Genomic DNA, 20364 nt, shown 5'->3' on the forward strand with positions numbered 1-20364 from the left:
GCATGATCAGGAACCTTGTTATCTATAGGGGAATGAACAGACGTTACTAAATATCTCAAATCTGACTTGTCTTCCGTCCTAGAAGGTGTTCATGTCTATATCAAAATCTAAAGCCATGCTTGGCTTGGTCAAGTAATGTGGTCTACGCTACAAATGTTTACAATGCTACATGTTTGTAAAATACTTTTCATATGCCATCACTGACCAGTCCTGATGTATTCTCTGCTCTGGTCTTCTCATTTCTTTTACGTGTATTTATTTTCTCTATTCTTGTTAATGATTTTTCCATTTGCTCAAAAATTACCCATCTTCAACTGTGACTTGACTTGACTTTACCGACGGTATGAATGAGTGACGAGAAACTAATACACTTCAACTGAACATGATACACAAACATGAACATGAATTAAAAAAAAGTACATACAGGAAACAGCAACAATATTAAAAATGTATAGAAAATATATTGAATTTAAAATTGTTCAGTGGAAATACTGTACAAAACAAATAAAGTTATGTTGCAACCCTTTAAAGCAAATGTTTTTTCTTTAATCTCTGCAATATATCGCAAAACACCATGTAGGTACATTCAGCTTGGAAAAATTTAGAAACATGTCCATCAAATAGCAACTTGCTGACATACACAGTTACAGTTTCTGAGTTACTCAGTTTTTCTCTCACTTCATGGGAGAAAAGTTCCACATTGTGCAAGATTTTGCCTCTCATTGGGTTTCTGTGCATGACTGAACATCATGAAGCAATCAGGGATGGGTGTCTTTTCCATTCTTCTATTTGATGTTTAATATCAGCCTCATTTAACACATTTTCAGCAGTAAGTGGTACATTTAGTAGAAAGTATATCTGCAGCCTTGTATCAAGTCAGTCAGGAAAACCATTGAATTATCACCTTACAACTCTGAAAATTCACTCAAGACTATATATTTAACAACTTTTTATTAATTTATTCCATCCAAGACAGTGGCATTTTGTAGATTTTATGAAGTTTAGGCTGACATCAAACAAAGCAATATTGATTTATTTCACTGAGCTGCACAAAAATTGTGGATTTCAAAGATTTTCTGAAAAACAAATGTAGTAATTTCCAAATCCGGTAGATGGCGGCAAAGTGTCCTGCTGGGAGCTGAACCGCCGGTAGAACTATAAGGAAGGAGAAGAAGAAGAAGAAGAAGAAGGAGAAGAAGAAGCCAAAGTTATGACCGGAAATTATTTTTTTTTTTGACTCACGCTGTTGAGGAAACCTGCAGTTCACAGGCACAGTAGCTATTTCCTCATTGAGCTTGAAGGTAAACAGTTGCCTAAAATCTGAGAGGGCGACATATAATTCTATAAACAAGTACATGTGTAGTCTGCCTATGTTTTTAGATGTCTGCGTCCTTTATACACGAGCTAACAGTGGCTAACTGATAGCCGTGCAAGTTAATTTAGCTGCATCTGGCAGCTAGCAAATGTTAGCATATGCTAGTTAACGTAATGTGAAAGCGATAGCAAGTGGTAAAGCGAAAGCTAGTGAGGACATGGCACACTTGAGGAAATGTAGCTAAAATTTTCTGTAAGATTCGTAAGTCCACATGCAACGCAGAAACTAGTAGCATTAATGTATGCACACGTAGTGCTTCTGTAACGAGTTACGGTAGGATAGGTTAACTAATTGTAACTAATCTAACTTGCAGAAGGTGTCACAAAATTTCATCTACGTTAGCTGCGTTCAGCCGCGGCTAGGATAGCAACATGAATTTCAGGTGTATTGAAAGAGTCAGTTAAAGGTCCGTTTGGTAATTCAGTTTTACGTGCAGCTGTCACCTTACAGCTGAATCTCTGTTGGGCCTAGAAAAGACACAAACATGTTTATTATCTTTAATTTATCTTTCATTTTTCACAGAGTCATTTGGGTTGAAAGTAGCAAAATAACTGAAGTGTGAAGAAGTTACAATTGTAAGTGTTACAGGTTTTACTTGTCACAGATACCAGAGATGATAAAACAAGATACGGAAGAGTGTGCCACCCAGGCCTGTGAGGATGCTCCTGTTACGGCAGGAGGGACGGAGTCACCTGCAGCTGCTAAAGACAGCTTGGACAGCAACAGCCACAAAGAGTCTGAACCACAGACGCCACAAACAGACACACCTCCGCAAAGCCAGAAGTCAGGAAGCGACGGTAAAGTTTTCATTATTTACAGGGTAAATTGTATTTTGATGTCGTCTGCCTCAGTATCAGTAGGGAGTGGACTTTGTTGTCTGCCTGTCACTGTGGTTGGCAGATCCTGAGAGAATACATTGATTTGTAACTCACCAAAGGATATTTTGTAATAGATCATCATATAATAATGGAAATGATTTCTGTCAGTATATACTGTATATAAGTGTCTTGAACTATTACATATTGAAAACTGCACACCAATTCCCACTTCAATGTGGTGCTTATTAGCAGTCAGCGTCACCTCTGTAGAACTTTACAGCCTTATACAAAGTTATGGAAGAACAACGATATGTTACATTATGTCTGTGCTACTGATTTCATACATAATTTCAATACTTTGCCAAAGTCGGGCACTTTGATTATTTAATATCTCAATGTGTGTCATCAGTCTTTTGGCATTTTTGAAGTTGTTGCAGAAATGGTTGGTGGTCTTAGTGCTTTTTAATGGTAATGGTAGCAGAAAACACAACTTCAACCCATCTTAAACTCGAATTAGTGATTTTGTATGTTCTTATATTGACAATCGTGGGTGTTTTTAAGAGATGAAACTTTTTTCTTCCGAGTAATGTTGTTAAATGTAAAAGCAGAATGTTATTGGTTGAGGAGCAGTTGACTGTCTTTCATCCGTGCAGCCTTGGGGTGAAAAATTGAATTGAAATATGACTTTCAGTACTATTAAATGTGTGTAATTAACGGGGACTGTATTCTTTTAAGCAAGTGGTATCCATAAAGTATAGATGATCTTGACAGCCTTGTAGTTTGTAGAAGAAGGAAAAAAGCACCTAATTTATGACCAGGAGTCAGAAATGCAGGATGTATCGCCAGTAGCTGTCTTAAATCCCAAGGTTTGTGTCATGACGTGTTATATGGGTTCACATCTTTCTCTAGAGCACAAGAAGTCACAAAATTTTGCCTTCTTTTGAACCAATGTTTTTTCCCCTCCACTGTCTCTAGTTGCAGAGGCAGTACGGTCTCAGTGTGACATGGCTGAGGAACTGAGTCGGCAGCTGGAGGACATCCTCAGCACCTACTGTCGGGAAAGCAGCTCAGACGATGCCAGCACCCTGCCCAACGGCCAGTCACATAGCCCAGAGCTCAACGGCCTGACCAGGGAGGACGACAAGCCGGAGGAGTCAATGGAGCAAACAGCGGGGGTGGAGAAGGAGCAGAAGAAGAAGAAAGTGAAGGGTCTGGGTAAGGAGTCATTTACTCTTTCCGTAAGAATCTCTGGAGAGTCTTTGTCTCCAAGTTAAGTTTGCTAAAGAAACTAATCAGTAGCTTGATTGTGCTGTCTAACAGGCCCTCTGATCCTGTCCTGTTTGTGTTCCTTGTTTATGCAGGCAAAGAGATCACTCTTCTCATGCAGACTCTGAACACGCTGAGCACCCCAGAGGAAAAGCTTGGGGGCCTCTGTAAGAAGTATGCTGAACTGGTGAGTGTTGTCTGTTGAACTACGTTTTATCTTGATGTTTTTTAAAGCTCTTTTAAGCATATCCAACATGCATGTAAATTAAAAGGTTATTTCCCTCTGCTTGAATTCAGTAGTGAAGGCAAACTATTCTCTGTGGTATAATCTCATGTATACTCTCAGACATTTCTTTGGTTTTCTTGTTTTATTCAGTCAGCTTGGGAGTCTGTCAGTCAAACCACATAGCGAGGGAATAAAACACCTCAGACTTTTCAGGTGAAATATGCTGTTTTTTCAGCACGTTCAGACAGTATGTCCCCGACACAAACTGAACTGAACAGTTTGCTGGTGTGTCTGATAAAGGTGTTTCAAAGTTGATGCAGAGTCAGGCTCCTGGTGGTTTCTGTGTCGGGTCAGAATGAAAATAGAAAGACAGCCTGGGGAACATACATTCAGTGCTGCCGGATACTGTTTTGTTTGATAATGTACATTCTGTACTTGTAGTTCTTTAGAAATATTCTAAAATGGGTGACCTAAATACACTGAATGTCTCGGGTACGTAGATGAATGTGAAATTCTGGTAAACAAGAGAAGAAATGCTTTTCCGTATGTGTCACCTGAGACACTCTGAGTGAGGACACACAGTTGGTCTACTGGACTTGTATGCAAACAAGGAGCACACTTCAAGGTGATGCAGCGACCTTTGTGAAACAGACAGAGTGGTGCAGTACAGAGCTCAGTCCAATGACCTCAGTGCATGCATAAGTGTTGTGTTGCATTTTGCAGCACTAATGACGACCTCGGATGATCTACTGGGGCGGTGTGTGTTGTAGGAAGGATTTGTATTAACTGTGCTGGTGTTTGTGCACGTACGTTTGCAAGACACACTCTTTATTCAGAGAGAGCTGATGTGTGTGATTTGGCTGTGTGTTGTTATTGGCTGAAGGAAGAAAAAACCTCCAAAATGCAACTTACATGACAGCTGAAAGATATGTTGTTTCAGCATCATGCATGCATGTGCTGTGGAAATATTACACTATATGTTTGAACTGATAATCAGAAAACAAAGCAGTGTACTACATATAATGTTAGTGTTGTCTGGAGATCAGTACATTTCAACCGTAAACCATGCATGTAATCAACAAACCAGCTCTAAGCTGCTGATGTATTTGTGTGTCTGTGACAGCTGGAGGAGCACCGTAACACCCAGAAGCAAATGCGAGTGCTGCAGAAGAAGCAGAACCAGTTGGTCCAGGAGAAAGACAACCTGAGGAACGAACACAGCAAGGCCATCCTGGCCCGCAGCAAGCTGGAGAGTCTCTGCAGGGAGCTGCAGAGACACAACCGCACACTCAAGGTACGAGCCAGGCACCAGTATCATCCGTGTAGACACAGAATTGCTGCACTGATTTGATGAATGACTTTCCACAACCGGAGCTTCTCTAAGGTCCAGCTTCTGTGTATTGAGCAGTTTATTTTAATGTGGTCTTTTATAAATCTCTGACTCCTCGCATTAGCTGCCTTCATCTCCTCTGTCGAAAATACAGGGAATTTACTAAGGATCACTTCAAACAAATATCAATATCCTTCCCTCTGCAGGAGGAAGGGATGCAAAGAACACGTCTGGAGGAGGAGAAAAGGAAGGAAGTCACCTCCCATTTCCAGGTGACACTGAATGACATCCAGACTCAGATGGAGCAGCACAACGAGAGGAACGCCAGCCTTCGACAAGAGAACACAGAGCTGGCCGAGAAACTGAAGAAGCTGTATGAACAGTACAAACTACGAGAAGAGGTAGGCGGGCTGCTTTCTCCACACCTGTTTGTTTCAAGGCCAGTGTGTGAGTTTAGTTTGATTTCTGGTGGAGTGTCTTAATAAATCACAATCATCTCAACAAGCCACATTTTTGCAGCAGGCTGTGTAACAGGCATTTTCTTCCCTAACAGCACATAGACAAAGTGGTAAAGCACAAAGACCTGCAGCAGCAGCTGGTGGACGCCAAGCTGCACCAGGCTCAGGAGCTGCTGAAGGAGTCGGAGGAACGCCACGACAGAGAGAAAGAATTTGTAATTATACGCTGAACAGGCACTCATACATTTTACAAAAACCAATTATCGTGTTGAGTCCAGTTGTTGTACACAAATGTTAATTATTTGTCTCTTTCGCTCATCTCCTCAGCTGCTGAAAGAAGCAGTGGAGTCTCAAAGGATGTGTGAGCTGATGAAGCAGCAGGAAGTTCACCTCAAGCAGCAGGTTTGCCAGCAGGCTTTACTGTGATTGATTTAACCATGAACATGTTGCAACAAGCATCTTTATATGATCAAACCGGTGTTTTTCCAGCTGTCACTGTACACGGAGAAGTTTGAGGAGTTTCAGACCACTTTGTCCAAGAGCAACGAGGTCTTCACCACCTTCAAACAAGAGATGGAGAAGGTGAGGTGTATGTGTTACTCTGTGAGGCTAAGACAGAGAGGAGGAGGAGGAGGAGGGAGTGTATTTCCCGTCTGCTGAATGTGACTTGTTTCATTTGTGTTACAGATGACTAAAAAGATCAAAAAGCTTGAAAAGGAGACGGCCATGTATCGGTCCAGGTGGGAGAGCAGCAACAAGGCTCTTTTGGAGATGGCAGAGGAGGTGAAGCACCTTTTTGTTTTTTTTATTATCAGAGCTCTGACAAAAAAAAAAGCTTCACCCTGAATCAAACCAGTTTATTATCGTTAAGACTGCTATTTGCATCATTTTGTGTGTGTGTGTGTGTGTGTGTGTTTTGCCTACAGAAATCTGTGCGGGACCGTGAGTTCGAGGCACTTCAGGGTAAAGTCCAGCGGCTCGAGAAGCTGCGGCGGGCTCTAAAAGTTGAACGCAACGAGCTCAACAAGAAGGTTCAGAACCTCAGCGACCCTCACAGTGGCACCGCAGGAGCCCCCACCTCCGACCCAGGGACTGATTCCCCCTCTCCACCACCTACAGACTCTTTGCTGGAGTCCAGCAGCCACCCAGTCCCAGACACGGCCCCCTGCTCCCAGTCCTGCCACTGTGACCCAGAACTGGACACAGACACCCTCCTAGAAGGGGCCACGGCTCTGCCCATCGCTGCACAGGAATGAAGCACATGCTGCTCCCCGTCTCCTCCCTCCCCCTCCAGCATCAAGCCAACAAACAATAAGCCACCAGCCTGCAAGCCACCACTCCTCTGCTGGATGAAGCTGATGTTCAACACTGTTCCACAAGCAGATCAGATAGCAAGGTTAACTTGTGTCCTCCCAGCACACTCTGCAGCCTTTAAAAGGTGAAGGGAACATTGTGCCTCATCTGTTGCTCCATTTACGTGCACACCATAACTCAGTTACTGTGAATAGACTGATTAAGGTAATTGTTTGATTAAAGGGTTCATAGTAACCTAATTTCCCCAATAATCAGATTTTCATGATTCATTCATTAATCAGGGCAGTTTTTACAGGCAGCCTACAGGAAGCATCGTATTAGCGTTACAAAGTAGAGGAAATTTGGGGAAAATTTCTTTTATTTTTGTTTCGTTTTTCAAGTTAGTAGATCATTTATTCGTCTGAAAATTAGCCCATTTATGGTGTCACTCCAGAAAACATGCTGCTGTCCAAACCTGGATTTCAGTCCACAGCATCTCTGGCACATGCACTGAGTCAAAATCCAGCTCCAACGTAAACCTTGACTTGAAGAAGACGGCCCTGTTTACACGATGGCTGCACTGATCTGTGATGAGGTCGTCGTCATGCACACTGACGACGGCCTCTGTGTTGTGCTGCTTTACTACACATTCCCTGCTTTGACTGGCAGCAAACAGACCAGTTTGGCAAGATAAATAACACTGCTGCTTGGGACGACACAAGACAAACAGGTATATGGCAAGAGGAGTCATCAGAGATTGACAGATTTGACAGATTTGTCTGTGTGTGTGAGTGTGTGCGAGTGTGTGCGGCTGCTCAGTCTGTGTCGTGTGCATCTTTAGTTTCTATGTGGTTGGACGGGGTTTGAGTCACAGCTGCAGTATCCTGAAGGCCACCTTTAGTAACTTCATGTTTGTCTTTCAGGTGAAGTCTTAACAGAGATGTCAAACTGAATTTCTTTAGCTAATCCAATCCTTAATAACATAAAAATAACATAGAATTCTACAGAAATCTTGGAGGAAAGTTCACACTCTGACTTTTTTTCTCGTGTTCTGCTCAAATGTTCAGAACATTTTCCAATATTTGTGTCACCAGAGTTTTCGGTTCTAGACCAAACGTTCCTTTGTTGTCTTGTTTGCATCATTCTTTTGTGTTTGATTTTGTGGTCTGTATTTATTCTTTGAAGCATAATCTCTGATATTGAAATGTATGTATCTTACAGAGCACCACTATAAAAAGACATTTTTTTTTTTCTAACAACATTGTAATGACGACCACTTTAAACTTGTGTGCATTTGTGTGTGTGTCTGCGTGTGTGTCAGACTTATGTGGCTATGATTGTCTCCTCTCAGCCCTGGTAATTGCAGTAGCTTGTAATCAGGTTTTCAGTAGAGAATGTTCATGGAGCTCTATGCAACGCTTGCCTCATTGGTTTTATTCTGTTGCAGTCTGAACTGATAAGCACTTAGCTGAGAATGTATATTCATTATCTCCACTGTCCTGCATGGATGTATTGTATTAACAGACAACATATCTCACAGCAGAACTCTATTTTTGCTTAGGTTTGAATCCTGTTAATTGCCTCTCAATCGTTGTTTGACATTGAACGTAATATCGTGCATCTCCCCGGTGCTTTTAGAAGGTGCAGTGACTGAGCCGAGTGGGAACGGGGAAGGAAAATTAGAGGAAATGTTTTTGGACTTCTGAACTGTAGTTTCACTCCCAGACATGTCATTTCTCCTCAGACGTTCTTATGTACTACTCGATATGTAGCATTGGTAACAAGGTGTCAGCTTATAGAATCATTTTCAAGTTAAATAGAAATGGCAGACCTAATTTCTTCCATTGTCTCACAGGAGAGATTCATTGTACCTCTGGTCCAGTGGGGGATGTGGAGGTTCATTGACCATGAGAAGGAACCAAAGATGTTTCCTTTTTTTTTTGTCTTTTGCAGTACTTTTATCTGGCCCTGTATATTTTGTTTCTTGTTAAATAAAAGATGTAACAGTGGATATTGGAGCTGTGGGTTGATTGATCTTGTTGGCTTATTCAGAAAGGACTGAAGATGAAATACCTTGTTTTAATGTAAGATGAATGTGAACGCAGGCACCATACATTCTACTCCATCTGTGTTAGAGATTCTCTGATTTGTGCACATTAGGCTACACTATCGTGAATTACACATACATTTTTAAGTTTGCATTATTATTATGATGAAGTCGTCTGTGGGCTTTCACACAGTGTCGAAGGGATTTGGTTTTATTGTCATTTGTATACTACGTGCTAGAGTGGAGTACTGCCGTTAGAGGGCGCACTAACGGCATCTTGCCTCGTGACACAAGAAGTGCATCGCCTTCCTCTTCCGCCGAAGCTCCGGCGCCTGAAACACGAGTGTTCATCTTTTCTTTCTTCACGGGAGGCGCAGTGAATATACTGGACCGAGTAGCAGCACCTAGCTGAGAAAAATGGTTCGTATGTTGCTCAGTGACTGTCTGCTATGAGTTTTGGCTTGCACTGAATGTGTCTCGGTCCCCAGCTGAGACTGTTCGCTCCAGTTTAGCTAGCATATCTAGCTACACAGCTAACGTTAGCTTAGCTTTTAAATTAGCTAACGTTAACATAAATGCTAGCCGCTGTTAGCTGCATTATACGTGTGATGCAAAATGATTCACCGGTCGTTGACAGCAGGGTGGAGAGCTGCACAGCTGTACCTTTTATGTAAGGATAAAAAAAAGTAAACTGCTGGTTTGTCACCACAGACCACTGCCCCATTATGTTTCCCTATGTAAAAACGTCAGAACACTTCACCAAGTGACTAGATAGAACCACAGTTACCTCTAGTTGACAGCTGAAGGTGTCATTTATATCGCTAATATGCACTCTTTTCCACAGAAACCCATCCTGCTCCAGGGCCATGAGAGGTCCATCACTCAAATCAAGTACAACAGAGAAGGAGACCTGCTCTTCTCTGTAGCTAAAGACACGGTGAGTTGATAGTAATTCAGATATCCTCTGACTCCTGGCGTCATCATCCTACTCCACATGTAAGTTTGGTCGCTGTTAACTTCCTAAGCTCAACTGTTGTAATGTCTCCCACTGTAGGTAGCCAACGTGTGGTACTCTGTCAATGGCGAGAGGCTCGGCACTTACAATGGACACACAGGAGCTGTGTGGTGTGTTGACTGTGACTGTATCCTTCTGCAGGAAACACACGTGTTTGTGTTGTTTTCTCTCAAACAGTACAATGCTTGATCCTGTATTCATGTCATGGAGTGTCTATAGCCGTGCTAGCTGCTGTCATACATGTTGAACTCCTTAACACGTCCTCTCTCAGGGGACACCAAAAACGTATTGACGGGATCAGCAGACAACAGCTGTCGACTGTGGGACTGCGAGACCGGTGGGTAAAAACACAGTTGGTTGAGACTTCAGAGCTGAAGCTGCAGTTTGGCATTGCCAGTCCTGCATTGACTAACTCCTGTGCCTCCATCCCTCTGTGCTGCGTAGGGAAGCAGCTCGCCCTGCTCCACACCAACTCTGCTGTCAGAACGTGCGGCTTCGACTTCAGCGGCAACATCATCATGTTCTCCACAGACAAGCAGATGGGTTACCAGTGCTACCTGAACTTCTTTGACCTGAGGGATCCACAGCAGATTGGTACATATCACACAGTGCACACAGGCTTCTTGTAGTCAGCTGCCACTTTGATTTGTCAGGAAACACGCCAACCACATCCAGCTTTTACTGTAACCAGCGGCCCATCAGTAGTAGCCAACGCACTGGGAGAAATGGACACATTTTTTTTTATATAAAGAAAGAAATAACATCATATGTAACATTTGCTGAATTTATCAGAAGGTGAAAATGAGTAATAATTTGCAGTAGAGTGTTTCAGAAAGTTTTGGAAGTTTCTCCTCGGGCAGCAATTCATGAGATTGTGAGATTTTTTTTTAGGGAGTCTGGGAATATTACAGTTACTAGTTCAATGGTGATCTTCGTTGAAACAGTGTGTTTATATACATCTGCTGCATATGTTGTCAGGTACAAGAGGCCAAACACATCATTTGCATTATGATGAACCAAATAGAAATCAGACAACATGTTTAATGTGTAGCCTTCTCATACAGAGGATGTCAGTAGGCAATCCGTCATTCTGGCCCAGGACATCTCACAGTGTGAATATATAGATGGGCAGGAATGTGTCTCCTCTCAGTGGTATGACAAGTGTGTCTCTCCCTTTGTCACTGCAGAGGACAACCAGCCCTACCTGTCGATACCTTGCAGCGATCACAAGATTACCAGCGCTGTGTGGGGACCTCTGGGAGAGTTTGTCATCGCCGGCCATGAGAACGGAGAGATCAACCAGTTCAGCGCCAAGGTTGGACACACACTGTCAATCTGGGAACACGGGGTTGTAATAAACAGTGTTCCTGTGGCTGCAGGGCTAGAAAACAAACTGATATCGGTCATGGAGGCCAAACAATAAGTACATTAGAATGGGAAATACCTTTTGTAGTTTGCCAGAAAATCTGTACTGTATAGCTGAATGTTTTGCCTGTTTTATTTGTGGACAGTCTGGAGATATCCTGAAGAAGGCTAAGGAGCACACCAAGCAGATCAATGACATCCAGACATCAGTGGATCTCACCATGTTCATCACTGCCTCCAAGGACAACTCTGCCAAGGTCAGACCTGTGTACTCTGCTGGCCCACCAAATTGCTTCTTTTGTAATGCAACATTGTTTTTATACACCAGTAATTATTTGGCATGTATACACAGTCCATGTATTGGTAATGTTGCTTTTAAATCTCGTTGTTTAACATCATATTTTGTTACTGAGAGTTGGTTGTCTTCTGTGTTTCCTCCCAGCTGTTTGACTCCACTTCTCTGGACCACATCAAGACTTTCAAGACAGAGAGGCCCGTCAACTCAGCAGCCATCTCCCCGATCATGGATCATGTAAGTGAAGGCTTGCAGTCACGTCTGTCTGTGGGACTTTGACCACGTACACATTTGTTTGCTGCTCTGTGCTTTGACAAAGGCAAACTGCATCTCATCGCTAACTTTTGATGCTTGTGCGTCAGGTGGTGATGGGAGGCGGTCAGGAGGCCATGGAGGTCACCACCACCTCCACCAGGATCGGAAAGTTTGAGGCCAGGTGAGAGAAGTGTGGCTGAGGTTGATGGCAGAGGTCAGAAAGAACCTGCTCACATTAAGTGAAATGTTATGATTCCAGCTAATTTATTTCCATTATGCTGTGTCCAGTTCATGTGAAGATAAGATAGACTTTATTTATCCCACAATGGGGGGAAATTCACGTTACAGCCGCAACAAGACAGAGTGCAAGAAGTCAGAGGACAAGAAGACAAGAAAATATTGCACAAGTGTTATAGACCCTATGGTAATTTACAATATATACATTATGTACACAGGTGTTGAGGTTCATACTATCAAGGCACTTTTGTACATTTTGTGCATTTTGTACATATTTTGTTTTTTAACCCGACTTTCTTCTCTATCCTCAGGTTCTTCCACGCTGCCTATGAAGAGGAGTTCGGAAGGGTCAAAGGTCATTTCGGCCCCATCAACTGTGTGGCTTTCCACCCTGATGGCAAGAGGTAAGAGACAAACACACTTGGAAATGCACTGCCCTAAAACGTGTTTGGTGTGTGTCACTGCTGACGTTTTTCTTGCTCTGTGGTTGGTTGTTGTCTACAGTTACAGCAGCGGAGGAGAGGACGGCTACGTTAGGATTCATTACTTTGACCCACAGTACTTTGACTTTGAACTGGAGGCGTAAACCATCAAGCTCCTCCACCCCACAGCCTCAACGAGTGTCACATTCAATCCAGTCAGGAAGAAGGAACAACAGACTAAAGTGCATCTACAGTCTCCTCACCACCTCGCCTTCTTCCCATCATCTGAACTGATCTGAAGTCAGCGTACAGGTCAGACTTCTAGAGGTCAGCTGCCAGTGTTTAAATTTGGCCTGTATGCTTCTCTCAGATTACTAATAATAAAGGAGAAGTGGTCAGGAGAGGTGACTGCGTCTCAGAGACGAGTGTGGTTTTCTTTTTTTCTAACATCACTGGAAACTATTTTGGTGCCCCGAGAGGCGATTTTTGTGCCCTGGATCTTCAAAGCTATCGTGACTGGACTTTAAAACCCACACTCTCCAATTCTCCAACTTTATTTAATCTGATTCTACAAATAAGTAGAATTTGACTTGGTATATTTTCTGTTGTAATCCATTCCACCACTATAAAATTACTGAATTAAGGCCGTGTCTGTGTGATCTGTGCAACTCTCAATCATTCAACCATCTAAAATGAGCATAAACTCCTCCTTTTGGATAGGATTGTTAAATTTAGCCAGTTTGTTGTGGTGGTGTAATGCAGCTTGTATTCATCCACTCACACCTGTTGGATAGTCTGAAAACATAAAACTTCAGAGGTTTAGTTTCACAGATTATTGTGAAAGTCTTGCTGTTTTTCTCTTCAGGGTGTATAAATTAAAAACTCAGGAGGAGAAATGTGCATCAGTTTTCTTTATTTTTTATACCAAAGTTATGATAATGCACATTTCACAAGGATAGAACTCCTAACGACCACATATAGAGCCAGTTAACCAGCTCACTCCACCTTTATGTTTCATGGTACAAAATATCTAAAACAAGTCACTCACTTTCAAACATAAGCCTCTGGAGAGGTTCACAGCCATTCATACTTCAACATCCAAACAATGCAGGAGGGACAATAAAGGAAACACTGACCAGATATGCATAGGAAGATGGGCTAAACCGACTGTATTCATGATTTAAAATAACTTACTGCGCAGAGATCAGGAACTGTAATATGTACATGCTAAAGGCGAGATCATTCTTAACATGCATTCACTGATAAATTAACAGCAAGCCAAACAACAGTTTGCCAAATGCTGGTTATTCTAACAGTATCATTAGATGAGAACAGAAAACAGAAGCCTTTTTACACGTGAGCGCTACGTCTCTGCGGGTATTTTAGCGTGAGCCCCACAAACTTGTTTAAATCTGAAACGCCATGATAGGAACAGTAACAACTTTCTTCACATTAAAGCAGACCTGGTTCACACAACAGCTGAGAGGGAGTTCTCAGGGGCTCCGGTTGGGTGGAGTTTACACGCAACACACAGGATAGAAACAGGCAAATCCTCAATCAGACGTTCGTGCTGTATTGACGATCACAAACGCTGCTGTGGCTGTGCAACGCCAACTTGACGGGTGCAAATAATTCAGTGTAAGCCAGGTTTGCTCATCAGAACACATGATAAAACAGGAATACAAAAAGGGTCCTATCGCCGCAGCAGGACTGGAATCAGTGGGGACAACAGTACAACCATCCTTTTCTCCCTGAGCCAGACTTCAAGTTGTCTTCACCTCCTCTTTTGGTCTGAAACACAAACAGTTACAGTGAGTCAGCTTTGACATGAGGGTTTTACAGGTCCTCCTGAGGCCTTGACCATTCCTAATGTTCAAATATCATTTCACTGCCAACTGTTGTATCACTGTGTCATTGCAGTGCTGCACAGATTTTCACAATACTATTACTACTCCTACATACTGGCACTACTCAGATTTGAATGAGTCATTCTCGTACCCCGATGTGTCCATCTTCTCTTCCTCCTTCTCCTCCTCTTTCACTTCTGGGAGGCAGAAACAACAAGCATGATTAGTTTGATAATTTTCATCTACAAGTAGCAATAGGACTTGTGAACAGGTCATACCCTTCTTTTCCTCTCCTTCCTTGTCTTCCTCCTTCTTCACTCGTTTCGCCTTCTTGTGGTTGGCTGCGTTCCTGCGGCCTCCTCCCTGCCCCTCCGCCTCATCCTCAGAGTCAGAAAACTCCTCCTCACAGGCTATCCTCTTGTCGTGGGCCCGGACTGAAACACAGAACACACACCATTGGCAAAGGCACTGTTCATTAAGATCCCTACGTAAGTGGACTGTGATCCCAGCTCAATCTCTTACTAGAGATGCGTTTGTCGGGGTCTTCCTCATCCTCGTCTCCGCTGTCTGGATGGGGCGCGTCCTCTGGGATCGCCTGCATCTGAACACCAGGGGCGTGAGGCAGCATCCGGAGGTTTTCAAACAGACGCTGCTTGATCTTCTCCAGGTATTCGTTGGTGTTCTGGTTGGTCATATTGGACGGGCTGATGTGCAGCTTGAAGTCGGGCCCAAAGTACTCAAAGTAATCGTTGTAGGGCAGCTCATTGGGGATAGAGCAGTCCAAGGCCACGGCGGTTTCGTAGGTCCAGCAACGGGCCACGTTGCGAATGGTGTAGCCTCCACCGCCAAGCATCAGCAGGGGCAGGTTGAAACTTTTGATGTACTCCACACATTTGGCGTGACCTAGAAGAACACACACACAATTAAATCCTCATAAGTAGACAAATACTTTTGAGGACTGTCTGGGGAGACAGAGTTGTGTTTATACCTTTGATGGTGAGGTTGAAGCAGCCCAGTCTGTCTCCAGAAAGAGAATCAGCTCCACACTGGAGCACAACAGCACTTGGCTGGTACATCTCCATGACTTTAGCCATGATCTAACGCACACAGACGCACACATTAGCAACCTTGCTCAGGGTCAAGAGTCTGCTTGTGGTGATTTCACAGTCCCCAAATAAAATCACTTACCGGTTTGAAGATGGCTTCATAGGACTCGTCATCAATACCATCTCGAAGCGGGTAGTTTACTGCATAGTACTTGCCCTTTCCAGCTCCGATGTCCTGCACACATAGGAGATATCACTGAATCACTGCCAACATACACACAACACACACCACTGATCTTAGACAGAAAATCAGAACAAAGTAACTAACCCTCAGGTCTCCAGTGCCAGGGAAGTATTCCCCATACTTGTGGAAAGAGACGGTCATGACTCTGTCTGTGGTGTAGAAGGCCTCCTCCACCCCATCCCCGTGGTGGATGTCAATGTCTATGTATAATACCCTCTGGTGGTACCTGGAGACAATGAATTTAATGACATCTCAAGAAGCATTCAAGTCACATGGCAAATAACACACAATACATATTCACTATGTCAGGGTAGAAAACAAGGTTCATCTGCTGCAGCAGGTACTTTCATAAAACAGCCGGGAGTCTTTTTTTCTTTCAAAAATGCATAAAAATTGGTAAAACAATCTAATTCCAGTATATAAGTAGCCCTGACGCAATTAATACGCACTCATCCAAACAACATTCGGCCACTTTAAAATGAAAAGGCAGCATGGTTCATGCAAAAAGAAGGTAGCAGCTTACTTGAGCAGCTCGAGGATGGCCAGGACGATGTCGTTGACGTAGCAGAAACCAGAGGCCTCAGACTTCTTGGCGTGGTGGAGTCCACCGGCCCAGTTGATGGCGATGTCTGTCTGCTGCTTGTTCAGCTTCAGTGCCCCAGCTGTAGGAAAACCGAAATGTTGCCACACATCAGCTCTAACAGTCGATGGAACATCTTCAATCTCTTTTTCGTTATGGACACATTCATCCATCATTTTCCCATTGGGTTTATTTTTAGCAGCACTTGGTTTACATCAGAATCAGAATCAGAAAAAGCTTTATTGCCAAGTACGATTTTACACATACGAGGAATTTGTTGTGGTGAAGTTGGTGTATGACACATCTACTAAAAATTCATCCCTAATTTCAAATCCACTATGTGGACCAGGACTGCTTCAGATCCATTCCCGGTTCCTAGCCTTACATCAGAAATGACACTCCTGCATGAAGCTGGTGCAACAGGAGGATTATGGGAAGTGAGATTGGAATAACATACCGACAGATCCGCCTGTTGAGAGCTGGCAAAACTCGAACAGACCATCAAACACTGGACAGTCCTCTCCAACGTTGACTTTGAGCAACAGGACAAGACAAAAAGAATTAACACATGTGGACAATAAGAATGCTTCAGCGTCCGTCAGAAGACGAGCGGACACTCACATCTCTGCATCTGCTTGCTATACTCGGACATGTTGTCCGGTCGGATGGACCTCAGGAACTTAATGTAGTCATCACTGTGGTATTTTGTCATCTCTTCACCACTGGCTTTGTGTGGTCTCTGGAGACAGAAGGAAAGGTAGTGAGGGAGGGTGCAGTGATGGCTGACACTTCATGATTTGTCAGTAATCAATGAGTTCTTAGTCTTAGATTGGTATGTCTCTATTCACTTATATATGTACAAGGTTATCCAAGTACTGTGTCACACACAGCCTGAACACGCTTTCCATTAAAATGTATGTATGGATCTGAGTGTTGGTCTGTGTGGGGTGATAAAACTCACATAGATCTCCATTTTCCTGTACAGTCCATAGTTGAGGAGGAGGTTGTGTGTCATGCGGATCCTGTGGGGTTTCATGGGATGACCCTGGCCGTAATAGTAGTTCCCCACATCCCCTTGGATGGAACAGATTATCCAGACAAGTTTACATTACAAAATTCACTTGACAACCTGCTGCTGCCATGATGCATTTTGATGCTCCTGTGTGGAGACAACTTCATGCCAAACTCCATTCAACTCTTTCAATTTTATGGAACAAGAAGAACCAGTCCTCAATTTACTCTACACTCAATCCACCAGCCAGCTTTTTGACAGATTTGCCTGTTATTCACACTATCTCCAGTATACATTACACAGTGCACAGTGAGTGTCCGATATTAAAATCTGAGAATAAAAATGACATCAGGATGCCCAAAAATAACATTTAACACAAGCGTTTACTCAGGCGGATCATCTTTGAATTTGTAAATTCTATACTTAGATATGTATTATTTAGTTTGAACTGCTCGCATATGAGAAGGAGGGAAAGTAATGTAATTAAATGGCACCTGTTTGCAAAAAAGCTGTTCCGTAAATAATCAAACTGTCAAGCGGTGCATCGGCCCCACTTCTCGGAAGTTGTTATCAAGTTGGGGAACACTGACATGATTAGCACCGGTTAGCTTCATTGCTCCAATGTTACCAGAATAACCAAAGGTAACTCACATGCACCATTCACAATCCAATAAAATGTTTAAATGAAATAAGGAAATTAGTATGGCTACTTCCTAAAATGGGATGAACACCGGGTGATATCATGCGTCCAGGTTCAAGCTAACAGCTAAGCATCTAGCTACGCTCCTACCATGTAGCTAAAGCAGGCTAGTTAGCCAATCGAGCAAGCTAACGTTAGCACGCTACGCCGGCTAGCTACCACTGCCATCAGGCACGCTTTCAAAAATCATGTAAAATTTCCTGAACACGTACTCGCCTCCAAAGCCACCTAAATCATTCATAAACTGAGGTGCACATGCTGCATATTTACCGTCATAGTAATAGCAAACTTTTTTCTTTGTTCCTTGAGACAGCGCCATTTTACACCAATTACCCCTCTGTTTCGTGCCCACCGGTTCCTCTCTTGCACCAGGGAACTCGCGTTGAGGTCCCGTCAGCCAATCACAGATGCTCCACCGCCCGACTGGGAGGCGCCGGTATTACGAACCAAGGACCGCCGAGGTTGAGCTACAACCAGACAGTGTCTAGACTGGTACAGAGGACACAGCTCAAGTGCTACCGGTTTAATTCGGTGATGCAAAGGCGAGCAAAATAATTTGTAACGACCTGCAACTGAGGATCAGTTAATCAAACAATCAACTGACGATATACATGATCAACTTCTTTTGTCCGGCCCTCCTCTGCAGGGAGGTCACAGGTCACTGAGGTTCATGCATGTCCATCTGACTCTGCTCAAGGAGGACACTCAAATATATTCGATGTGTTTTATTTAAGTATATACAGTGGATATAAAAAGTCTACACACCCCTGTCCAAATGGCAGGTTTTCGTGATGTAAAAAAGTGACAGCAAGACATATAATTTCACAACTTTTTCCACCTTTAATCTGACCTATAACCTGTACAATGCAAGTGAAAAACAAACAGAAATCTTTCAAGGGGGTGAAGTAAAAATAAACAACTGAGATAATGTGGTTGCATAAGTGTACACACCCTTTTGTAACTGGGGATGTGGCTGTGTTCAGATTTTACCAATTACATTCTAACTCATGTTAAAGCATCAGCACACACCTGTCGCCAATTAAAGTGCCTCTGATCAACCCCAAATAAAGTTCAGCTGTTCTAGTAGGCTTTTCCTCACATTTCTGTAGCCACATCTTCCAGCACAAGCCATGGTCCGCAGAGAGCTTCCAAAGCATCAGAGGGATCTCATTATTCAAAGATATCAGTCAGGTGAAGGCTACAAAAGAATTTCCAAGGAATTAAACATACCATGGAACACAGTGAAGACTGTCATCATCAAGTGGAGAAAATATGGCAAAACAGTGACATTACCAAGAACAGGACGTCCGTCCAAAATTGATGATAAGACGAGAAGAAAACTAGTCAGGGAGGCTACCAAGAGGCCGACAGCAACACTGAAGGAGCTGCAGGAATTTCTGGCAAGTACTGGCTGTGTAGTACATGTGACAACAATCTCCCGTCTTCTTCATATGTCTGGGCTATGGGGTAGGGTGGCAAGACGGAAGCCTTATCTTACAAAGAAGAACATCCAAGCCCGGCTTAATTTTGCAAAAAGACATCTGAAATCTCCCAAACGCATGTGGGACAATGTGTTATGGTCTGATGAAACCAAGGTTGAACTTTTTGGACATAATTCCAAACGGTATGTTTGGCGCAAAAACAACACTGCACATCACCTAAATAACACCATACCTACAGTGAAGCATGGTGGTGGCAGCGTCATGCTTTGGGGCTGTTTTTCTTCAGCTGGAACTGGGGCCTTAGTCAGGGTGGAGGGAATTATGAACAGTTCCAAATACCAGTCAGTGTTGGCACAAAACCTTCGGCCTTCTGTTAGAAAGCTGGAGAGGAAGAGGAACTTCATCTTTCAGCACGACAATGACCCAAAGCACACATCTAAATCAACAAAAGAATGGCTTCACCGGAATAAGATTGAGGCTTTGGAATGGCCCAGCCAGAGTCCAGACCTGAATCCCATCGAACATCTGTGGGGTGATCTGAAGAGGGCTGTGCACAGGAGATGCCCTCGCAATCTGTCAGATTTGGAGCGGTTTTGCAAAGAAGAGTGGGCAAATATTGCCACATCAAGATGTGCCACACTGGTAGGCTCCTACCCAAAAAGACTGAGTGCTGTAATAAAAGCCAAAGGTGCTGCAACAAAGTATTAGTTTAAGGGTGTGCATATTTATGCAACCAGGTTATTTTAAGTTTTTTATTTTATATTTTTCCCTTTTAAAGGTTTCAGTTTGTTTTTCACTTGCATTGTACAGGTTATAGGTCAGATTAAAGGTGGAAAAAGTTGTGAAATTATATGTCTTGCTGTCATTTTTTTTATATCACGAAAACCTGGCATTTGAACAGGGGTGTGTAGACTTTTTATATCCACTGTATATCTTAACTTGGATCTTGCTGTTTGAAATCCTCCATTGCGTCATCTTAATCTATATTTACAACGGGACAACAAGAGGCACGTCCACTTCAGGTGTGGACCTTTAACAAGAGAAAATACCACGTTACCTCTGCATGTTTGTTGACAAAATATTTCTACATT

At 43.1% G+C, this 20364-nt stretch overlaps 4 protein-coding genes across 4 annotated transcripts in view; 3 read left to right on the forward strand and 1 right to left on the reverse strand.

Annotated features, from left to right (window-relative positions):
- The window catches only part of srfbp1 (serum response factor binding protein 1), a 281373-nt gene that overhangs the window by 124215 nt on the left and 136794 nt on the right, over nt 1-20364 (forward strand). The gene's annotated exons all lie outside the window — the stretch shown is intronic.
- Nucleotides 1196-8775, forward strand: txlna (taxilin alpha). Its single transcript, XM_076753913.1, has 11 exons — nt 1196-1301; nt 1980-2172; nt 3169-3408; nt 3555-3646; nt 4809-4979; nt 5222-5416; nt 5569-5688; nt 5801-5875; nt 5963-6055; nt 6161-6256; nt 6400-8775. Exons 2-11 carry the CDS (start codon nt 1989-1991, stop codon nt 6727-6729), a joined length of 1596 nt encoding a protein of 531 aa, XP_076610028.1. The 5' UTR covers nt 1196-1301; nt 1980-1988; the 3' UTR covers nt 6730-8775.
- Nucleotides 9105-13045, forward strand: eif3i (eukaryotic translation initiation factor 3, subunit I). Its single transcript, XM_076754362.1, has 11 exons — nt 9105-9233; nt 9658-9750; nt 9868-9955; nt 10100-10165; nt 10273-10422; nt 11016-11143; nt 11340-11450; nt 11636-11725; nt 11851-11924; nt 12292-12384; nt 12485-13045. The coding sequence occupies exons 1-11, from the start codon at nt 9231-9233 to the stop codon at nt 12564-12566; spliced, it is 978 nt and encodes a 325-aa protein (XP_076610477.1). The 5' UTR covers nt 9105-9230; the 3' UTR covers nt 12567-13045.
- Nucleotides 13301-18424, reverse strand: LOC143335156 (putative histone deacetylase 1-B). The gene is made up of 12 exons (XM_076754360.1): nt 18102-18424; nt 17081-17193; nt 16741-16858; nt 16577-16651; nt 16063-16201; nt 15624-15765; nt 15438-15530; nt 15238-15346; nt 14772-15152; nt 14528-14683; nt 14401-14446; nt 13301-14193 (listed from the first exon to the last, which is right to left on the reverse strand). Exons 1-12 carry the CDS (start codon nt 18148-18150, stop codon nt 14166-14168), a joined length of 1449 nt encoding a protein of 482 aa, XP_076610475.1. The 5' UTR covers nt 18151-18424; the 3' UTR covers nt 13301-14165.

This window comes from Chaetodon auriga, chromosome 17 (assembly GCF_051107435.1).
Source record: "Chaetodon auriga isolate fChaAug3 chromosome 17, fChaAug3.hap1, whole genome shotgun sequence".
Taxonomy (NCBI): Eukaryota; Metazoa; Chordata; class Actinopteri; order Chaetodontiformes; family Chaetodontidae; genus Chaetodon; species Chaetodon auriga.